This window comes from Oryctolagus cuniculus, chromosome 11 (assembly GCF_964237555.1).
Source record: "Oryctolagus cuniculus chromosome 11, mOryCun1.1, whole genome shotgun sequence".
In the NCBI taxonomy this organism is placed as follows: Eukaryota; Metazoa; Chordata; class Mammalia; order Lagomorpha; family Leporidae; genus Oryctolagus; species Oryctolagus cuniculus.
The window spans coordinates 32,720,926-32,745,269 of record NC_091442.1 but is presented as its reverse complement, the minus strand read 5'-3'; the positions used below and the strand labels follow the sequence as shown (position 1 = coordinate 32,745,269).

General features: G+C 38.4%; 1 protein-coding gene across 1 annotated transcript in view; it reads left to right on the top strand.

Annotated features, from left to right (window-relative positions):
* HAO1 (hydroxyacid oxidase 1) overlaps window positions 1-15,526 on the top strand; it is a gene marked incomplete in the record, with an annotated part of 60,692 nt that extends 45,166 nt beyond the window's left edge. Inside the window, 4 exon segments of the mRNA XM_070052068.1 lie at window positions 4,092-4,183; window positions 12,626-12,784; window positions 12,899-12,968; window positions 14,858-15,526. Of these exon segments, the coding sequence (XP_069908169.1) occupies window positions 4,092-4,183; window positions 12,626-12,784; window positions 12,899-12,968; window positions 14,858-14,928 (392 nt within the window).
* Window positions 15,527-24,344: the final 8,818 nt, after the last annotated feature.

The following is a 24,344-nucleotide window of genomic DNA, read 5'->3' as shown; positions in this document are numbered from 1 at the left end:
ATCATAAACAAGAGTGTCAAATTGTTAAGTCAACAATAGGAGTCACTGTGTACTTACTGCTCATGTAGGATCTCTGTCCTTAATGTGTTGTACTATGAGAATTAATAGTAAAATTAGTCTTCAAACAGGACTTTATACTTTGTGTGTCTTTGTGGGTGCAAACTGTTGAAATCTTTACTTAGTATATACTAAATTGATCTTCTGTATATAAAGATAATTAAGAATGAATCTTAAGAATAGAATGGTAGAGGGAGTAGGAGATGGGATGGTTGCAGGTGGGAGGGTGGTTATGGGGGGAAAGCTGCTATAATCCAAAAGTTGAACTCTTGAAATTTATATTAATTAAATAAATATTTTCTAAAAAAAGAGAAGACTTCTTTCTCTCTCTCTGCCTCTCCTTCTCTCTCTGTGTAAGTCTGACTTTCAAATAAATAAATCTTTAAAAAAATTAAATAAAGGTAAAATTCTAGTTCTAGAATTACACTGGCACATTAAACTACACAATGGCTACATGTGGCTACTGGGTATTGTATGGAATTTCACATATCAAGGACATTTCTGTCATCAAGAAATTTCTGTAAGATAGCAATACATTATGGCCATGCCTTTACAGAACCATTTTCCAAGTATGTCTTAAGTGATAATGGATTGAGCGTCTTGTTCTAAATGATAAACTGAATACATGAGAACCCTCATCAAATCCAAGACCCTACTGACATTAAACTACAGAAATCCAAATATATATAAATGAATGGCAGCAAAGCAAAGGAAGTGAGGGGCACAAACAACAGAGAAAATTCAAGAAATTTATGAAAAAACAAAATACAAGGGAGCAAGATGATAAGGAGGAAAATGCAAACAAAGCTACCTAAAGATAGGCTTTTAAGGATTCTGGAGGGGGCAGTGGTGAATTATGTGATAGAATTCCTGAGAAGTTCTAGAGCTGGGGAGTGGATACTGAATACAAGAGATTAAATAAAGATTTTTTTTTTTTTTTTTTTTTTTTGGACAGGCAGAATGGACAGAGAGAGAGAGACAGAGAGAAAGGTCTTCCTTTGCCGTTGGTTCACCCTCCATTGGCCACCGCGGCCGGCGCACCGCACTGATCCAAAAGCAGGAGCCAGGTACTCATCCTGGTCTCCCATGCGGATGCAGGGCCCAAGCACTTGGGCCATCCTCCACTGCCTTCCCGGGCCACAGCAGAGAGCTGGCCTGGAAGAGGGGCAACCGGGACAGAATCCGGCGCCCCGACCGGGACTAGAACCCGGTGTGCCGGTGCCGCAAGGCGGAGGATTAGCCTAATGAGCCACGGCACCGGCCTTGAATAAGGATCTTTCTATAAAACAATTGTGCCAGTCAGCACTTTGCCTACTGTTCACCTCTTGTGGTGACAACTGGACAGCTTGGAAATCACCTCTCAATAGGACAGTAGCATGGTCCTTTCTAAAGAAACACACATGGATGACTGAGACAACATGTGGGTGGAAGCATTTATATAATATGACATGATGTTGACCTCATTTTGACACATGAGGAGCTCATAGACCAGTAGCTTGTTAGTTGATATTTTTTGCCTTCTCCCACATGCAGATCCAAGAAAGAAATTTCCACTCCAGGCAAAGATTTGGCAAGAATGAAATTGATTTACAAAACAATTGAGGAATCCCATAGCAGCTCCTCAATCTTTCTTTTTTAAAATATAAATGAAAATTGTAGCATCACAAGGCATATCAGAAAGACCAAAATATAGAAGACCAAGATAAATCTGTAGAAAAGCTAATCTCAGAGGAAAGGGGCAAAAGAAAAAGAACTTAAAACAGCCCAAGACAGAGAAGTTGACAATACATTATATCTACATAAGAAGAGTCCCTCCTGAAAACAAAACCCTAATACAAGAAACAGCTCCCTGCGACTAAATATATGATTTCTAATCCTTTTTTTTTTTTTTTTTTTGGACAGGCAGTGTTTGTGAGAGAGAGAGAGAGAGAGAAAGAGAGAAAGGTCTTCCTTCCGTTGGTTCACCCCATAAATGGCCGCTATAGCTGGTGTGCTGTGCAGATCTGAAGCCAGGAGCCAGGTGCTTCCTCCTGGTCTCCCATGTGGGTGCAGGGCCCAAGCACTTGGGCCATCCTCCACTGTCCTCCCGGACCACAGCAGAGAGCTGGACTGGAAGAGGAACAACTGGGACAGAATCCGGCGCCCCAACCGGGACTAGAACCCGGGGTGCCGGCACCGCAGGCGGAGGGATAGCAAAGTGAGCCACGGCGCCAGCCTCTAATTTCTTTTCTAAAGTAAAATGGAGTATAAAAAAGCTCTCAAAGTTTAAAAATATGACTTCTGATATTAAAAATGAAATGGTTGAACAGTAATTGTTGACTTTCCTTAAAATGTAGAACAATGGTAAGCAAAAAAAAAAAAATTGAGTAAAACACATGAAGACAACTTTAAAATGTCAATATTCACCTGTCAGTGAATTTCAGATAGAAAACTAAGAAAGATTCAGGAAGGAAGTTACTAAAGACAGAATGTTTTTGAATGCTGGTAAATAAGTCATTTACCTGAGAAAACAAATCACAATTTATTACATTTGTTATGAAATTTTAGAAGAATTGTCTATTATAAAGAAAGAAAACAGGGACTAACATTGTGGCATAGCAGGTAAAGACACCGCCTGCAATATTGGCATCCCATATGGGCACTGGTTCATGTCTAGTCTGCTCCACTTCTGATCCAGCTCCCTGCTAATGGTCTAGGAAAGCAGCTGAAGATGGCCCTAGTGCTTGGATCCCTGGTACCCATGTAGGAGACCTGAAAGAAGGTCCTGAGTCCTGGCTTTGGTCTGGCCCAAATAAGTGTCTCAGCTGCTCCTCTTCTAATCCAGGTGGATTCTTGAAAACTAGTATCAATATTATTAGTCAATTCTGGTTGTCATAATAAAATATCACACATATACTGAGTGGCTTAAGAAACGAACTTATTTTTTCAGTTATTAAGTCATTATTAAAATATTTGCTTTCTCTGTATGTTTGCATAATCTCTTCTTTAATGAGAGACAGAGAGGGAGAAAGAGGGAAGCTGTGTGGTGGTGTCTCTTCTTTATGAGGGCTTGAGTCCCATTTTCAGGGCTATACCCTCATGAACTTATCTAATGCTAATAACCTTCCATACACATCACTTCCAGATTTCATCATTTTGGGGATTATGGTGTTAACGTATGAATTTTGGCAGGACACAAACATTCAGTCCATAATATACAGGTTTAACATTTTTTCATATAATCCATAATTTTAGAAGAAAAATATTATTGGAATAAGCATTTGATGTAGTGGTTAAGATATCACTTGGAATCTTGTATCCCGTATCAGAGTGACTAGGTTCAAGTCCCAGCTGTGATTTCAGCTTCCTGCTAAAATATACCTGGGGAGGAAACAGGTGATGGCTCAAGTACTTGGGTCCCTGCCACCCATGAGGGAGAACTTAATTGAGTTCCTACCTGTGGGGAGCAGCCCAGACTGGACTGAGTTACTGGAATTAAGACTTATTCTATGCATCTGCTCTCCCACAATATGGCGCTGGGAGAGAAGTAAACAGCCTCCGCACAGCTGCCTCCAGTTCAACCAATAAACTGTAGGACTTGCTCCTGATTGGAGAGCAGCGTACTCGGCGTGTGGGCAGCCGAGTTAGGATTGGCGGAGGAGGACTATAAAGGAGGAGAGAGACGGCATGCACCAGGAACATCTATGGGGAACATCTAAGGGAACCCGTGCAGCCCCCGAGAAAGCCGGCCGGCGATGTGCCGCTCCCCTGCGGAAGTGGGGAATGCAGCCAGGGGGAACTGCCCTTCCACGGAGGTGGAAGGGATGGTAGCCAACCCGGGAAGAACCAGCAGCAAACCCGGGGAGGGCCGAGCAGACAAAAGAACAGCGCAGGGTCCTGTGTTGCTCCTCCACGAAGAGGGGGAGCGACACCTACCTACCAACATTTATCCCAGTAGGGGGTCTGCCTCCTTTGGCCTGGGATGTGGCAACCTCTAAACCCAAACCTTTGTTAAGTTACAATTTTCACAAGATTTGTTGTCTTGCTATTTCTAGGTGACGATGCCAAAGAGGCAGTTAAACATGGTTTGGATGGGATCTTGGTGTCCAATCATGGAGCTCGACAACTGGATGGGGTACCTGCCACTGTAAGTTCTGCACATTCTGGGATTTCTCTTCAGAGTTACCATTTCTATCAGAATGTTGACTTTCTATTGTCTGCCTCATCTTTCTGTGTTTCTGTGCATTTAATCACTCAAGGTGAAAATACATGTAAATGTATGAGATCAAGGATCTTAAATTTTGTGACACATTTCTACATAAATTGTTAATAACATTTAATTTTAACTACTCCTGATGTATTTGTTTGTAAACTTACAAGAGTTCCTGTTAAGTAATAAGACTTATGAGGATGGGGATTGTTCTTGTAATCATAGACACATCAATAAGTAAAATGTAAATAGAAGTTACAAAAGATTATGCCATGAGAGTGCAAAACAATTAACAGAAAATTGAATTAAAAATCTTTGGTAGAGTTTGAGATCAGCAGTAAATATAATTGTGACAAGAAGCTAGAAAGGGAGACAGATTGGAATTTATTGAGGTGATACTGATTGAACAACTGCAGAGAGAGAGTGGGTGGTTGGGAAAGAAGACAGAAGTTCTGGGGTCCAGATTAGGTGAAGCTGGGTGTAAACTGGTGACATGTTGAGTTTGAGATACCTTTGCTGCACATTGGAATCACCTGAGAAAATTTAAAGACTCCCAATTCCAGGGCTGTACCTGAGATCAATTAAGCAGAGTCTCTAGAAGAGAGCATAAGCACCAGTATTTTTAAAAGCTACCCAGGAGATTCCAACATGTGTCTGTGGTTTTTATGCATTGTATAGTGTTCTAGGCAAGTAAGACTCCAGAATCTAAATATAGAAGTAAACTGAACTGGCCTGAAAGGTACAGGACTGAGTTATAACTACAGCAGTGAGCAATTAGCTCAAGTTGATCCAAAGATAAGAAAATCGGTAGAGGCTTTGGGAAGGATTGAAAGTTCAAGGATTGGAGTTCCAGAAAGGGATCAAAAGACATGGAGACAGACACACAATCTTGTATGGACTTCATGGATCCATGATCCAGCAGAGTCATCAAAAGTTAAAAATAGGCATTAAAAAGTGGTTCCCTTACATGTAGGGACTTTGCCAAGATTCTTACAGTCGAGACATTGAGGTTGCAGTTGCTTTTCACTCCTGCTCTGTCCCATGTGGAAATCTGCTCTTACAGTTGTGGGACCAAATGTGGAATGGGAATGAGTGAGATGTATTGAGGGGAATACCAAATAATCTCTTCTGCTTGACATATCTGGTAGGAGTGGGAGTTCTGGGAAATATACTTGCTTGGATGGATGAGGAAGGAGGTTCTTGAATATTATAAGTGATAGGATTTGCAACATCAATAAGGCATTGAAGCACTGTTTTAGCAGCAGTAAATTTTTGTTTATTTGTTTGTTTTTAGTGACAATGAGAAGGAAAGACACACAAAGAGAGATCTTCCTTGTGCTGATTCACTTCCCAAACTGCCACCATGGTTGGGGCTGGGTCAGGCCAAAGCCAGGAGCCAGGAATACCACACAGGTCTTCTATGTTGGTGGCAGGGGCCCAAGTACTTTGGCTACCATCCACTGCCTTCCCAGGTGCAGAAGCAGGGAGCTGGATTGGTAGCAGAGCACTCTGGACTCAAACTAGCACTCCAATTTAGGATATTGGGTTCACAAGTGGCAGCTTAACCCACCCTGCCACAATGCCGGTCTCCATCAATGAGTTTTATAAATTGGATTTTGGTGGAAGACCAATTAGATGGCCTTGATAATTATAACCCAGAAAGAAACAGGAGAAACTGATCTGCAGAGAGTCCAAGGGAATTAATTTCTGCTCCAAACCTTAGTTTCATCATCAATTAGGTAATTTCCATGTTTTGTTTAAACTGTAATGCTTCATAATTTGATTGTCATAGGCTAAGTAAGCTAGTATCATATAAAAAAAAACCCTGAAAATGTTATTTACTAAACAATATTGATGGACTTCAAGACCACCATCTTTCTGTGAACTAGGCCATAATATACTCATTCATATTCCTCTTTATTCATTTTTAAAAAATGTTTTAGCCATCGATTTGAGAGAAATAGAGGGAGAGACAGAGATGAAGAAAGCAAGTGATTGCTCCTATCTGTTGGTTCACTGCTTTAATGCTTAAGATGGCTGGGGCTGGGCCCAGGCTAAAGCTGGGGGCTGAGAGGCACAGGCCCAATCTATCTGTCCCCAACCATCACTACTTCCTCCCAAGTTGCACATTAGCAGAAAACTGCAGTCTGTAACTGGAGTTGGATATTGAACCCAGGTACTCTGATATGGGATGCAGACATCAACTGCTAGGAGAAACTCCCAACTCACATTGTCCCTCTATCAGAACCATTCAATCATATTTTTATAACAGATGCAGTAATTGGGATGACCAGTTGAATTCATTCAGTGAACTGCAATCAAGTTGAACAACTAACTTGGCCTAGTACTATTATATTATGTTTCACTGAACCAGCAGCTTGATTTAGCTAAATCCACAAAGCAGTGGCGTGGGGCTCCTGGTGGAGTAATGATGGTAGGGGACATTGGCTGTGCTATTAACTCAATTTTTCCTAAAATGCTAATGGTGGGAACCAACCTCATTTTTGTATGTTGTAGGATTGCACTGATTTCAAATAATAAAACTTAAAGATATCTTAAAGATAAACTTAGAGTTGGTCACAGATTAAGGCTTTTTTCTTTGTTTTTGTCTTTTTTTTTCCCCCCAGATTTATGTTTCACTTGTGTATGAAGACATAGACTTGGTGTGCAGGCCAAATTAAATTTCTAAAAATAAAATATAAATCTACCAAAGTCAAATCTAACTAGGTTTTAAGGGGAAAATCTCTAAATGGTATGGTTTATTTCCCTCTGGCTGAGAGGATATGGAAACTTATCTAAAAGGACTTTTTGAGTTGTAATCTCTGACTGTTTGAAAAACACAATGACACTCCCCTTTGTATGTTGTATGCCTTAGAGGAGATGTTGCTTGAATTTTGCCTCATGCTATACAACAACTTAAACGTACATGATGATGAGAGAAATGTGAGAAAGGGTTCAGTTTATGTTGAAGGGTGTCTTCCTCAGTGTGTGGGTTTTGAGGTGAGCAGCAAATGGCTTGAAAGAGGTTATGATGTTAACCTTGTTGGTTGAGGCACAAGAAGACTCATTGTCCTGAAGTTTCAGTTATGTCATGAGTCAGAGACACAGAGGTAGTGTGATGTCATGGGGAGAGCTCTGAAAAGGGAGTGCTTGGGCTTCATTCTTTGTTTTGCTTCTCTAAAGGAGTGAGGGAAGAGGGAAAGCAGGTCCCTGAGACTTTTAATCATGGGCCTCTTCAGAGTATTGGGTTGGTTGCAACACTAATGTGATTGGATTATTATTTTTTTTAAGATTTATTTAATTTATTTGAAAGAGTTACAGAGAGAGGTCGGCGCCGCGGCTCACTAGGCTAATCCTCTGCCTTGCGGCGCCGGCACAACGGGTTCTAGTCCCAGTTGGGCGCCAGATTCTGTCCCGGTTGCCCCTCTTCCAGGCCAGCTCTCTGCTGTGGCCAGGCAGTGCAGTGGAGTATGGCCCAGGTGCTTGGGCCCTGCACCCGCATGGGAGACCAGGAGAAGCACCTGGCTCTTGGCTTCGGATCAGCGCGATGTGCCGGCTGCAGCGGCCATTGGGGGGTCAACCAACGGCAAAAGGAAGACCTTTCTCTCTGTCTCTCTCTCTCTCACTGTCAAAAAAAAAAAAAAAAAGAGTTACAGAGAGAGGTAAAGACACACACACACACACACACACACACACACAGAGGGAGAGAGAGTCTTCCATCTGCTGGTTCACTCCCCACATGGCCACAGGCTGGCCCCATCTGAAGCCAGGACCTAGGAGCTTCTTCCAGGTCTCCCAAGTGTATACAGGGGTCCAAGCACTTGAACAATATTCCATTGCTTTCTCAGGCACATTAGCAGGGAGCTGGATCAGAAGTAGATTAGCTGGACTTAAACTTGCACCCATATGGGATTCTGGCACTGCAGGCTAGGGCTTTAACCCACTGCACCACCATCCCCTGTGGGTTGGATTATATAATTTCAGCATTTCCATAAAGCACAGATTTCCCTTGCATGGAGAAATACTTATCCCTAAGAATTATAGAACTGGGATTTAACTTCAGTTCATCTTGGGGTGAGCATTGCAGTACAGGGGTTAAGCCTGTATCCCATGTTAGGGTGTCTGGGTCTCAGTTCTGGCTTTACTTCTGGTTCCAGCTTCCTGCTAATGTGCATCTTGGGAGTCAGTACAAGTGCTTGGTTCCCCACCAGCCACACGGGAGGCCTGTGTCGAGTTCTGAGCTCCAGCTTTGGCCTGTCCCAGCCTTGGCTGTTGCAAGCATTTGGGGATTGAACCAGTGGATTGAAGGTCTCTTTCTCTGTCTCTGTGCCACTCTGCCTTTCAAATAAATACAAATAAATACATAAATGCCTTTAAGAGAAAAACAAAAGTTCAGTTCATCTTTATCTATTGCTTATGAGAATGGCTGCCAGGCCCCTGCTACAATCCAGAGGAATTAAAAAAAATATATAACTCAAAGCCCTTATCCTCTGTTAGTAATGTGACACAGATTGGTCTTTAAATAATTAAAAAATTAATATGAAGATACTTCAGAAAGGTTTGTGGAAATGGAATTAAAAGCTCAGTTTATTTTGGTGCAAAAAATTGGAAATCTATTGTAATATTTTCATAATACACAATTCCATGAACTTTTTGAAAACCCCGCATATACATGGATTTCAAAATTTTTGCACCAAAATAAGCTTACTTTTAACTCCATTTCCATTAATTTTTTGATGTCTCCTTATAGAATTACATTGATTTCGAAAATCCATAGCACTAGAGTTTTTCAAACTGGGATCTGAAGACAGACTCTCTGGAGTATTCAAATCCTAAGAGCATTTGTTGGTCAATTTTGCATTTTTATTTTGAAGCTAACTGAACACAGATTACTCACACTTAAAAATATATTTCTCTTTCAGAAAATTCTCAACTGCAAAACTGAAACAAGTATTTGGGTTGGTAAGGCAGTGTTTCTCAACTTGAGTCCTTGAGCATGTTTTGTGAGATCTGAGGGATTTTATTTTTTTCTTTTAAAAAGTGGTCTATTCAATTCCATCTTTGAGAAACAGCCGATTATCATTGGCTTTTGCTGTGCAGCAGAACACTCAGAAACTTACTGACTAAAAATTGATAGCCATTTACTGATTTCACAGTTTTGTAGATGAGATCTGCTGAGGAAAGGGGAATTCTGGCCTTGGGTGGGCTCACTCATATCTGTGTGAGGTCAGTCATTGGGCCTTCAAGGATAGGTGGGGGCAGGAAGTCTCAGCAGGGACAGCCCTGTGTCATCTAACATCATCCAGCATTTGAAGTTAGATAGGTTTATTCTCAGGAGATCACAGATCTCCTTGGGAGCAACTGGAAGCATCCAAAGCCTCTTGAGATCTAGGCCTCTCACACAATCTATTGTGAAAGCAAATTAGAGGCCAGCTCAGCTTCCAGAGATCCAGAAACAGAACTCTTGCCACCCAAGATGTTGCAAGGAAATGAAGGTAGAGAGGAAATTATTGCAGCCACTTTTGCAATTGCAAATAATCACCTAAATGTCTAGGAACCAATGATTTTCTAAGTGTGTTTCATAGAAACTTTCCGGGGCTGTCTGGGGAAGTGTGATGGATGGGGTGGGGAAGAACATCAGGGGAGGATTTACGGTCAGTGCCTTGGCTCTGATTCCTTCTAATTTTAATTAAAGCAGCTGTGGTTCTATCTGAATTTCTTTATGTTCAATTGCTTTGGGTTGAGCAAAGGGTTTTATATCTGAAATGTCAGAAACCAAGGAAATAGCAGTAGGCTCAAAAGAGAGGGGAAAAGATGAGAAGATTTGGGGAACAATGAGCAGTGAAGAATGTGACTTGAACAGGAATAGGAAAGAAGATTGTCTTTGTGAGTCAGATCCCTGTGTGCTATGAGATACTTTCATAGTTCTCAACCACGTGCTTGGCAAATCAGTGAAGAGAAGGATGAGCGAACAACAGTAGATATGGATCCTACCTTATTTTCCTGGAGATTAACTCCAGTGGAGTTAATCCCACACTTGGTTGTCTAAAGAAGTGGTAAGGAAAGAACAGCTAAAATGAATGTTCTCGGAGATGTGTAGCATCCATACCATGGGTTTCTTTGGTGTGTTCTGTCCAGTATTATTTTCTGTAATGCACATTTCATAAAACTGCAACTATTGAAAGAATAGAGGCGGCTAGAGTGTTCAATGGATAGAACATTCTCATTCAGAGACCCATGAAAAGCCAATCTGGGCTGTTTAAAATCCAAGATTCACATTTTAAGTATCCTTATTAGTCTACCTTTAGGCCAGATTAGGTTTTGGAAATAACCTCAACCTGCTTGATTTCTTACTTTGAAAATTGTATTGAACCCAAGCTAGCTAATATTTTTCTTTGGTTCTGGTTTCAAATAGGGAAATATGCTTAATTATGGTTTGCCTCATCGCTTGGAAATTGTAGCATTTATATGTTGATGTAACTTGTCTGAATGTAAAAGAAGGACTATGTATAGGTAAAGGGACATATGTAAATGGATCCAAAGCATGTTTGGCAAGGCAGAGAAGCCAAAAGGAAAAGAGGAAAATCATATCATCTGCCAAACATTTAGGGGCCACATGCCAAGTCTTGCCTTCACTTCCTCTAAATCTGTGGCTGTGTTTGGTTTTCAGCCTTTTACATAAAATTCTGTTTAAGTTTGACCTCTAAAATTTTAGAGAAGTGGGAAAGCTTTTGAGTTACTTCAGTACAATTATTCCTGGAAAAACTGCACTTGACCATATGGTAGCTTCTATAGAATGCATTTTAATGAGGCATGTACCTAGTTTTAGATTTAAACATTTAGGGCTGATTTTGGATAATTTCTATGGATTTTGGCCTAAAACAATCATTTCTATTCTCAAATGCAAAGATTTGTGTAATGTTAACCAATTGTATTAGCTACTGTCACATGATGCTAGAAAACAAAAATCCCAAACTCAGTGATCAAAATCAACTGTCTTATTTTCTCTTCACACATTATGTCAACAGGAGTCTACTTTTCAAGGGTTGGTACTAGTTAGGTGACTGAGCTACAAGTTGCAAATCTAGCTGGACATTGCTTCCTGGATATTTATCCTACGGCACAATCTGAGGGGAATCCTTATCTGTGGGATGCTCTGCTCATGGGAAATGCCAAAGATAGCAAAGATAAGTAGAAATATATAAAGTTTCTAAAGCCTTATCCCAGAAACGGCCCTCTGTAATCCCTGCTCACATGTTATTGGCACATCTAAGGCCAAATCAAGGAGTAGGCAAATGCATTCTGGTTCTTTTAATGGGAAAACTGTGAAGCTGCCTTGGAAAGGGAGTAGAATCAAAGAGGTGTGAAGAATCAAGAACAGTGAAGATCAACCTCTATTTTGATATTGGATTCTCTTGTGCCTACCTAAGCCCACCACTTTGAAGTCCTGTCAAGGACTTTTTTTTTTATAAGACTTTTAAGATACATGCAGTCATATTCCTTCAAAAGCAAGACAAGTATTTCTCAGAGTTCTCTAACATATGACTGAATACAAAATATATTGGATCAGGAAATCAGTTATTTCATTATTAGCTGTATTTACATTTTTTTAAGATTTATATTATTTATTTGAAAGACAGAGTTAGAGAGAGACGTAGAGACAGAGAGAGAGGTCTTCCATCCATTCACTCCCTAGATGGCCGCAATGGCCAGAGCTGTGCTGATCTGAAGCCAGAAGCCAGGAGCTTCTTCCCGGTCTCCCACCTGGGTGCAGGGGCCCAAGGACTTGGGTCATCTTCTACTGCTTTCCCAGGCCATAGCAGAGAGCTGGATTGGAAGAGGAGCAGCCGGGACTAGAACTGGCACCCATGTGGGATGCCAGCACTTAGGCCAGGGCTTTAACCCACTGTGCCACAGTGCTAGCCCCTGTATTCACATTTTTAATACCCCATTGTTTATATTATCAACTAAGTATGAATTGCAACAATTGGTTTGACATGAGTAAATAATGTTAAGAATATTTTATACCAAGATAGTTCATTTACTTTCACATATTTTACAAGATTTTATAAAAGACCATGTATTTCAAAATAATGTTCATAATATTTTTGATTGTGACCTTTGCATTTGACTATCAGAAAAAAAACACAACATTTGGCTTTCAAAGAAAATAAAATACTTGATTCCAAGTTTAGTTATTACATTTTTAATAATTTGCTCCTTTTTTCTTCCATGAAGAAGTGATTTTATGGAAACCCCAAATTTACTTATCTTCTTGTACTATAAGCCCTGGTTGAGTGAATCAATGGTCTTTGGAGGCAGCTGAGTAACAATCCAGCAACAATCCAGTGTTAGCTCACTGACCTCTTCTCTCCACAGATTGATGTTTTGCCAGAAATTGTGGAGGCTGTGGAAGGGAAGGTGGAAGTCTTCCTGGATGGAGGTGTGAGAAAAGGCACTGATGTTCTGAAAGCTCTGGCCCTGGGTGCCAAGGCTGTGTTTGTGGGGAGACCAATCATATGGGGATTGGCTTTCCAGGTAATTGGAATATATATAGATACACACACATACAGGATGATTCAGCAGTGAAGTAAATGCATGAAATTAGTGATATTGGCTTACCCAGTAGTTCTTCCCTTTTCACTTGCCTAGGGGGAGCAAGGTGTCCAAGATGTCCTTGAGATACTGAGGGAAGAATTCCGGTTGGCTATGGCTCTGAGTGGTAAGACTCATCCTTCTAACATAGAAGCCTCTTTTCATCTGTGGTCTTAAAGCCAGGCTTGGTGAAGAGAAAGCACTGAGGACAAGAAGATGGATTGATTTGGGGCATACTAAATTTGCTATTGACTTCATATTTATAGTTCCAGTGCTGAGCACTCTTTGAACTGAGGCATTATATAGTGTGCATTGTCTATAGAAGTCATTTAGCTTCTACCTTTGACAACCTTATTAGGAATATTTTGGTGACTGTAAGTACATTAATGGAGGATGCTACATCATTTACTTTCTCATCTTAAAGCACATAAATGTAACTAGCTAGTCAACGCCTCTACTTGGATGTCTAAGTGACAACTGAAACTATACCTGTCTAAAACAAAGCTCTTGACTTTCTCTGTTAAATCTGCTCCATCTGCACGCTCTCCAATTTCAGTTCTTGTTAATACCTTGGTCTCATTGCTCAGACAAAAATCTTGAGTTGTTTTTGACTCTCCTTTTCCTCTTAGACCCTCACTTTCACAGGAATTCTTTCTTCAAACTACAGTCAGAACCTGACACCACTTACTAGCTGCACTCCCACCACACTGGCTGTACTCATCTCCCCTTATCTCAGAAACTGCAATCACTTGCCATCATCATTTCTCTTCCATTGAATACTGAGGATCTTCCTCCCCGTCCTTGCTTACTTCCTCTCTCTATTCTGACAATGACAACCAGAATACTCCTTTTAAATATTAATTCAGATTCTGTTACTCTTCCCATCTAAACCTTCTAATGGCTCTTGGTTTACTCAGAGTAAATGACAAAGCCCTTAAAATGGTTCCCGAGGCCTTATGCGGTTTGACCGCTGTTACCTTTCTAACCACTACTCCTACTACTGTCACCCTTTCTTATTCTACCTGGTCACATTTTCCATTCTGATGTTGCTTGACTGTGTCAGCTGTGTTTGAGCCTTAAGCTTTTGAATTGGCCGTTCCCTCTGTGTGGATGCTCTTCCCCCCAGACTTCTGCATGAATAACTTCTTCATGCCCTTCAAAAGTTCATGTAAATTACACTTTCTCAAAATGGTTCATAATGACTATGCTGTTTAGAATAGCAATCCATCCTCTACTCATCCATTCAACTGCTTTTTACATCCATGTTTTGTTACTGTTTTTCCATAGCACCTGTCATCCTTTACATATCATCTGTCATATAATTTATTTTTAAAATTGTAAGCACTACATAATCTCACCTTCCACTCTAGAATGGAAAAAAACATATGGCAGGGATCTTTGTTATCTTCATGGCAGCATTTCCAGAGTCTAGAGCAGTATCTGCCACGTAAACAGTAAATATTTGTTGAAAGAATGAATGTCACGGTTACTAGTGACTATTTTTGAATGTGACTCAGAATAAACCTCTAGATGCGAAGAGTGGCCTTGAGTTAATTATCAACCATTCCATTTGTGAAGGTAGAGAGGGTTGATTTTCTGAGGTCTACATGATGGAGATGATCCACATCGATGGAACTCCTGAGATAAATGGTCTACTTAGTACTGTGCAGAGCATGTGCAGGCAGAGCTTCGTTGAGAAGAATGCCATTCTGTGAATCCTCCCAATGCATTTTAATTGGCTACAGACATATCCTAAAAGAGAGCTTTCAGTCACTGGCTCTCTATTAAATGTGGCAGAAAGAATATACTCTTTGTGTTAATAAAAATATGTGCCAGTCATTTTGTGTTAAGGACTGTTTAGGTAATAAAAATGGTCTCATGCCACATAAGATTTGGCAAGCCTACCTTGAATCATAAACCTTACATTTGTCAAGTTTTACATTCCTTGGGAAAACGATTACCTGCCTGATTATTATTGCATTCATTTCATATTAAATGTATGCATTATTTTTTCAGGGTGCCAGAATGTGCAAGTCATTGACAAGACATTGGTGAGGAAAAATCCTTTGGCTGTTTCCAAGATCTGACACTGCACAATATTTTCCCATCTGTATTCTTTTTTTCAGCGTGTATTACTTGACAAAGACACACTGTGCAGACGGTGACCACAGTCTGTAATTCCCCACTTCGATACAAAGGGTGTCGTTCTTCTCCAACAAAATAGCAATCCCTTTTAGTTCATTGCTTTTGACTATTCAATGGGTGTCCTAGGAACCTTTTAGAAAGAAATGGATTTGCATCCTGGAAATATATTAACTGTTAAAAAGAAAACATTGAAAATGTGTTTAGACAACGTCATCCTCTGGCAGGCTGAGGTGCTGGAAAACAAAAGATATTCTTTGGTAAAATTAGAAGTAGTGAACACTTAGGTAATAATGATTTCACTGTTTGTTACCTGCATTGTGTTTAGACAAACTTAAAACAGTGATTCTTTAATTGCAGCTCGGGCTCAAAATGTTAGAAATGCCTACAAATATAGGAATTTTAGATAGAATTGGCATGGGTGGTAGTAATTTGTGATTTTCTAGATACCTTTTTAACACCTTGAGCGATGCTACTCCTTTCAATGTAGCCTCCAATCACATGTTTAGTATCTGAAAGAAATAAAGCATTTTGAAAAAAGAATACATCTGTCCTGTTTGTAGCATATGGATTCAACCATTTTAATTTCCGAACCTGAATTGCCCTCTATTCCCCTTGAATATACCTTTTTAATTCTCCTATACCTTGTAGCCTTTCTTCTTTATTCTTGTGCTTCTTTCCCACTTACAGTCACATACAGAGCCAGATAAATTATTTGTGAGGACCACAAGGGCCTCTTGTTCAAAAAACAAGAAAAAAAAAAGAAAAGCTTTTCTCCGTTTCTTCCACAGCTTTTCTGTGTTTTGTTTGCCATTTAATGTGATTCCTCCGGGTCGTGGACACACCCATGGGCCCAGAGTTTGCCCTTTCAGGTGCTGGGGATCCTGCCTTGAAACTTTCCTTCTCCCTTTCTGTGCTCATGTGGAGGATGGAAGGTACTGAACACTGCAGCCGGTGTGAGCCAGCAGACAAGACCCCATGCTGGGACACGAGGTGACAGGAGAAGGCACAATGGGTAACACAGGCTCCAAGCCCCCAGAACTAAGTTGTCTCATGGAACTACATTTCCAAAACACAAATTCGCAGATAAATAATTTTAAGTCCACAACCACAGATCATCAAGCCTCAAGCATGGGAACCCCATCTAAATATCGACGTCTGCCTCCTGCACTTGTGACATGCCCACGAAGCCCTGTTCATCAGCTTCTAGATCTATTCCTAAAGTCAAGCACTGGATACATCAGAGGTGTACTGTAGCCAAAGTGATTCTTGTAGCCGATTTCTTACCACTCTGGTTGCTCAACCATGGTGAGTTATCAAATGAAACATTTGACGTAATAACTCCCTTAACTATTGTTATTATAAAGTGCTTGCTTTTGCTTTTGTAAAATGATTTTTATTTTTTAAAAACTTTTATTTAATAAATATAAATTTTGAAAGTACAATTTTTGGATTATAGTGGTTTTATCCCTATAGCCACCCTCCCACCTGCAAACCATCCCATCTCCTACTCCCTCTCCCATCCCATTCTTCATTAAGATTCATTTTTAGTTATCTTTATTATTAGTTTTGTTTCATTATTTTTATGCTTTTTGTCTCCCTCAATGCCAGGACATTTCTAAACACTAACATGAGTACAAACATAGATTTTCTTTCATAAATTATACATAAGAATGATAAATAAAAAAACACCTAAACTGATGAAAAGAGTTACCTCTTTTTAGTCAAATGCAAAGAAGGTGTATTATTGTCATATAAAATTTTTCCCAATGAACATTAATCAATATATATAACTCCTCCTTGATTCCCTCAACTGATTCAGAAATGCATTAGCTGCTGGCACAGAATGTCTATTTTGGGTTTTGGGGGTGGGCATTTTGCACAGCAGGTAAAACACTGCTTGGAATGTTTACATCCCATATTAAAATGTCTGAGTTTGAGTCCAGGCTCTGCCTCTGACTCCTGCTCCCTGCTAATATGCACCCTGGGAGGCTCAAGGGGTGCTCAAGTAATTGGGTCTCTGTCACCCATATGGGAGACCTGAATTGAGCAACTTGGTCTGGGAACTTAAAAAAGTTTATTTTGGCTAAATAATGCATGGTATGTGTTTGGTTGTTGGCTTGCTAAAATAGTGATAACCTCCTAGAAAATGGAAGTTTGCAAATGATGTTTTATGCAAGTCATAGTGAGAATGTGAATTGCTGAAATCACTTTGTTAATTTCTCATTATTATTTTATGATCCCACAGCCATACTGCCTTGCTGAATGTAGATTTCAACTTATTTCTTTAGAGTTGGAATATATCTGAATGCTTTATATCTGATAATTTTCCATAATCAACAATGTAAATATTTCTTCTTCTTCTCCTTCTCCCCCTCCTCTCCCTCCCTCCATCTCCCCCTCCCTCTCCTCCTCCTATTCTCCCCCTCCCTCCTTCTCCCCTCCCCCTTCCTCTTTTTCTCCTCCCCCTCCCCTTTCTCCTCCTCTTCCTCCTCCTCCTCTTCCTTCTTCTTTTTGTAAGAGTGACTAGGATCTAGCTGTAACAAGATTAAAACTAAAGGAATCTGATAGTTGAAACAAAAATGGGATGTATTGGTTGTACATCTCTTTCATGGAGTTTTGTTATTTCATATTTTATGAAAATTCATTGTGGCAGCCAAATTCTTTTCTGTTGCAAAGTTTCTTAAAATACATTATAGAAGAGAATATTAAGAAATGGATGGTTTAATACAGGCTGTCTGCTTTTCTAGCATGTTATTTAATGTATACACAACAGCAAAGTTTGTCAGGCTTTAGTGTGTGTCAGAATCACCTGTTAGGCTTGGTAGAACAGACTGTTGGGTCATGCACCTATAGATTCTGACTCAACCAGCAGATGGAACCAGGTGCTGGGTATAAGTTAGAGGTAGAGGCCATGTTCCACCAAAAAATGCTGGCTGCTCCTTAGCTATTTGATGCAGTTTGTCAAATTTTATTTCTTTTTATAATATAAATTGCATAAGTTGGGCGTATAAAGCTCTCAAATCTAAGTGTGGATAAATTATACGTATACACTATGTGACCACCACTGAGATCAATATACAGAAAATTTCCATCATTTTCCACCACAAGTAAACCTATGCTGACTTCAGTTGCCAGGAATTGGGTTTGACTGATGTGAACTTTGTATAGATGAAACTTTATAGTATGTGCCTTAGTGTTTGGTTTCGTTTATTCAACATATGTGAAAGCCCTCATGTTATTGAGCATATCAGTAGCTCTGTAGTGATCCATTATAGGAATATATCATAGTGTATCTATCCCTTCTGCTATTGCTTGCATTTTTGGGCTATTTCTAATTATTTTGCTGGAAGCAGAAAATAATAGGTTTTTATGAAAAAATAATTTCCATATTCCTTTATGATTTTTCAAGAAAAGATAGACATCTAGATTTTTATTTAGAAATCTTCAATGTTGGCAAATATTTGACATTTTGAACATTGAGTGTGGTCATGTTCAACATGGATATGGCCCATGAGCCGCAAGTTCTCAGCCCCTGTACCATCTTGTCCTTGCAGATGTTTTCCTCAAGGCTGGAACTGCTCTTAGGCCCTTACGTAGAAGCACTCTGTAGACCTGTGGCAGTGATGGTTGCCTTTCACAAACATTGTCAGAATCTCCTTTGTTTAAGCTTGCTTGTATTATAGAAGAATGTGGGTGTGAAATAAACTTCCTTCTCCCCATGAGGCTTGAGGAGCCCAGGTTCCCAGGCCTGTAGGAATAAATTAAATGGTATTGATGCTTCTTAGCGTGCAGTTTGCAAACTGCATCTGTGTCATTGCTGTGTTATTCATTTGCTTGTTTATCTTGCCAAAACATTGGTGTTTGTGAAACAGCTTTAGAGGGCTGTGGTGGATTAGGATAGCATGAAAGGAAGTTGTGGCTTGTTCTCAAACAGGGAGAAAAGCCTTTTTTCTTCATTGTAAAATTCATAATTTATTTACTGCCTGATGGATTGTGTTGCATGTCCGTTGCATAGCAACAAAATAAAGTTTGTCTGTTTAGGAAAGTCTGAAGATTTCTTATAACATAAAGGCAGAGGATGATTTCTGAGCTTACATTTGCTTCAGTGTACACTCTGTCATATGCCAATTACAGAACGACATCAGGGTGAAAGTTTATTTTAGGTAGTATAAATGTTAGCCCAAATGATAGGAGGCTGTTATTATATGTTTATGCGATGGGAAATCTTATCTGTTTTAAAAGATGCAATTTCCTGTCCTTACCCAAATCTAACTTGAGCAATAGGTATCTACTTTCCTCCCTAATATGGTTGTCCATAGTTCATTGAGGGCAATAAAAAAAGATACTTTTAATAATCCAGTTACCTGTGAGCTTCTCCACAGATATTTTCCTGAACTTGGATAAAAAGCACAGCCATAACAGAAAACTTTCCAGGGTATTCTAAAAACCAAGAGTTACGTGACCCTGAATCATGCCAAAACAAGGGCTGGAATTCAAGTGAGCAATATGTTTGATTTTGTTTCTTTGATTCAGCCTCCATGAGGAAAAGAGCCTGGCTTAGGTTCCTACCTGTCTTTCCTGGTTAGATCATTTATATTTAAAGCTGATTTGTGTTCCATGATGGTCAAACTCCTAAGTCTGTTTTTAACAGTAGAATCTTCTTACTGATAAAATCATTTCTGGTAAAATGCTCTACAATACAAGTCAGAGCTTCCTTAAAGACCTCACTATGTGAAGGTCAAGGTTATTCTGATTGAAAGCCCTGGGCTAGGACCTTCAAGATCTGAGTGACTAGCCCTGTGAATCATTTTTTTAACCCTAGAACCCTCAGACTCTTGGATGTGGAATGAAGACAGTAGCATATACCTACCTCACTGAGCCATTATGAACATTGTGTGGTAAAATATGTGAGACTACATCGTGAGTGTAAGTCAACCTTCCAAGGAAAATCTTATTAACAAGAATTACTATCAGGAGACATTAACTGGTTCCAATATGTATTTTATTTTATAGTATTTACCTAGAAAAAATTAATTCTTGTAAAAATAATTAAAGATTTCAAGCAATTCAACAGAGTAAAGATAAAAACGCATGGATATTCCCACAGGGTTTATTTTAAGAGAATATTATCTTAGACATTGCAGATAGATAAAATAAAGAATGTTTGGGTAAACAGAATTGGCTTTACTGAAATAATGCTGCATAATAAATGTGGCATTTAAGTAAAATACTGAATTATTTTTATATGAATATAATAAGAAAAATGAAATTAAAGTGATTATGTTTTTTCTAAAAGAGATGTTACAACTGAAAAGTTTATGCTCAGTGGATTTTGAAATTTATAAAAACTTAAGAGTTTGGGACACTTTTTGATTTATGGCCTACCACATGTAAATTTTAGATGGTATAATTTGACTCATTGCTATAAAATATGAAGTAATTGACCTCTTATACTTTCCATTCCCCAACCTCTTCTCATTTTGTTCACATATTATTATTTTATATTGTCAAAGTAAAAAAAGTACCAATAATTTCTAAAACGGTATAGTGTTAGTTTTCATTTAAATAGTGTTGTGTTATCATTATAGCTTCTTGATTCTCAAGTTCTTACCTTTGATTCAATTTGTGCTTCTCCGAATTTCATGGACCAAAATAGTCTTATTCTTTGCATTTTGCATGTTTAAAAAACTGAGTGACACTTATATTTGAATAACACCATGGGTAAGTATAATATTTTGGGGGTAACTCTTTTTGGAAACCTTTAGATTACCTTCTGGCATTGAATTTGATGTGAGAAATTAAGACCAGCCTATAGTTCCCCCCTTGATGTTGGCTTAATCTTTTCTTCACCTACAAAACTGACGTCTAAAATAGCATTTCCCTATCTCTAAATTTTAACAACTTTATCTAAGATAATGCCAAATGTCATATGACTCACAATTTTAAAACATGACCATGCCTAGCCTATTGTATTTTATTTTAAATTTAAATATACAATATTTTCTTATTTAATTAGAAAGGGAAGGAGGGATGGAGGAAGAGAGAGAGAAAGGAAGAGAATTTCCCATCTCTTAGTTCACTCAGAACATCTGGGAGTGGGCCAGGCTAAAACTAGGATCCTGGAATTCAATCCGGATCTCCCATGTGAGCTAAAGGTACCCAAGTTTTTAAGTCATCACCTGCTGCCTTCCTGGATATCCATTGGCAAGAAGCTAGAACTGGGAGTGGAGCTGGGACTTGAACTCTGATATGGGATATGAACATCCCCAAGTGGTTTCTTAACCTCTTCTCTAAATGCCCACCCTGCACTTCATGTATCTAAGTTACCCTTACCAATAGTGTTTCACCAGCATTAAGTGGTTATCATAAACTATTAGGGAGTTGTCCTATAGTAACAAATTAGAGACTTTTATTATGTAGACCAGAGCTACCCATGAATGTTTGCTAATGATGAAAATGTATATCTGTGCTGTGCAATGCAGCAGCCATTAGTTGCTTACTGGGCATTTGACATGCTTCATTTTGTTTAATTTTAAATAATTTAAATTTTAGAAACATGCAGTTCATGTGTACATATTGAATAGAACAGGTGTAGATATTGAGAACTACCTTGGACACCAAAGAAATCTCATATAACAGACTCAAAAGACTAGTGTAAAGTGATCAACCCTGCTCTGTGGCTACTCTGGGCATCACAAAATCTACTTGATGCAACTGACAGATGTAAAAAAATAAAATGTTGTAGTATGAGAATACTTGAGAGTTCATGGGAAAAAATGTTCATTTTGGTGCAAACAGTTTTGCAATTCATGCATAGTTTTTTCATAATATGAATTTTATGAACTTTTTGAAGATTGCTTGTATACGTTGATTTTAAAAATGTTTGGTACCAAAATAAGTTTATCTAATAATTCTATTATCCACAAACTTTTTGATATTCTCTCATACTCTTATCTGTATGGTAAGCATATACATTATAATAATCATTATAATATAATTTATAAGTTGTGCTGTATAAGAGGAACATAAATTGCAATGGTAAATGTAATAATGTCTTAAATTAGTTAAAAAGAAACTGTGATTTTTTTTGTTTTTCTTGTTAATCTTTTAAAATGATGGTTTGTTGGGAATCTCTGAAGACTTTTCTGTGAAGTGTGAGTTTATGGTCCATCCCAGGCATTGAGTGAACACATCATTTTGAGAAAATAATCTTGAATGTGAGATTTAATCTTAAGTGGGATAGTGATACTGTTAATGAACAGGATGTGATAATAAAAATTATGCCTTTTCAAATTGCAAGGAATAATATATGTTAAGCCATTGTATAAATAATAGTAATGAAAATATATGGTATGCAGGGTTATGACTTCTTTCTTGAAATCTGAAAGTAATTAACAGAGCTTGTTAGACATAGTGTAATATATCCAGTAGAGTGGACAAAACTATATGCTAGGTAGCAAACTGACACCAATAAGGGTTTACTCTAAGGAAATTTTTAGTTATAATTTTCCTTCATTTGTTGATATGATGTTATCTTATTTTAGTATTAATGAGTAAACATCTCAAATTTTTTGAATATTTCTGAATAATAGTACACAATAGCTTTCCACTAAAGAAAAGCATAGTTTGATTCAAATTTTGGTTTCTATATTAGTTAATATTATCACTATACTATCTGGTGTAAAAGAGCAATACCTATCAATGTTTTTGAGAATTTCTGAATCATTACATTTTATAATAATATGTATCTTGGTGTGAGTGTTCTTGTTCTAAATAGTATTTCTTAATGAACTAAAACAGTAGTAAGGGAGAAGCCTTTTAGAAAGTTTTTCAGTCTTTGAGTGAATAAAGTTAAAATTCATTGTTTCCAACCACATATATATCTATGAAAAAACAACACGTGGCAAAGGAACATTTGAAAATTCAGGCACTGGGTAATTGTTAGTCTATCACAAAATAAAACATATATTTTTAATTTATACAATTATTAAATATTCATGATTATGAACAGGGTAGTGTACACAAAAGCCAGAATCATAATTTTGCAAAGACAATCACTGTATCAGCTGGAGGTTTTGTCTATGCAACTGCATAAACAGTTTTCCTATTTTCCACTAGATTGACCAGATGCTTTGTTGTCATGTAAACACAATCTAAATGAAATCCACAGATTTCCCCAAAAACCTTATTTTAGCTAAATATTTCTTGGCTGATCTTATTTTGGGTCTGTTAACAATTTATCCAGAATGCTTTGATTGGCCTTTAAGTCTTTTGCCATCTCTTATCCATCCTTTATTGGGCAGTCAAATGATGGAGAAAATGATGCAAGTGCAAGCAAATAAACATAGAAAGAAAGGTCTTTGGAAGCCAGGCACTCTGCACAGTTAGTTGTTGGGGCTTTCTCAGGAACAGAGTGGTCAAAAGGGCAAGGGAGGTTATTATCCAAACTATCTCCCCATTCGAAATGTCCCTGTCCCAGAGGATTAGAATGAGACTCTCATGCCCTTAAACATCCTCTCTGTTATCTCTCCTACTTCCTACATTCTTTGAGGCTCCAGATGAGTAAAATAACAACATGTATTTAACATATTAATTTAAAATGACATGTGGTGGTGAATTAATTGTTATTATTTGGTCTCTAATATTGTTAGTGAATATTCAATTTCCTATTGCTTATTCAGTCTTCCTGATGTTGAAAGTTCACATGGTCCTCTAATAGATGGTGTGAGATGATGCAATTGCAGTGACAATGACATCGTGTGAGAATCTAGCTGTTTATATCAATTTCAATGTATTTTATGTACTCACGATCCTGATCCTTCTGACTTTTTGATTCTTTTTCAGGAATAAAGCATAAATCTGCGATTCTCAGTCGTTTCCCCTACCCAATATGATTAAACACAATTTCCCAGTCTAGATTCATTTGTATTTTAGCTTCCATCAAACTAAAGACTGGGAAACTAAAAAATATTAGTGTCTATCAGAAAATGCTAATATTTGAGTCCTGTCTACATTATTGAAACAGTTAAGTAAAATGAATAATTATGTTTGGCATCAGCTGTTATTTAACCATATACCAATTAAAAACAATATATCATTTATTTTATTTATGTTTGTTCATGGAAGAATGCAATTTTTTTATTTTTTATTTTTAACTTTTATTTAATGAATATAAATTTCCAAAGTACAGCTTATGGATTACAATGGCTTCCCCCCCACAACGTCCTTCCCACCCACAACCCTCCCCTTTCCCACTCCCTCTCCCCTTCCATTCACATCAAGATTCATTTTCAATTATCTTTATATACAGAAGATCAGTTTAGCATACATTAAGTAAAGATTTCAACAGTTTGCTCCC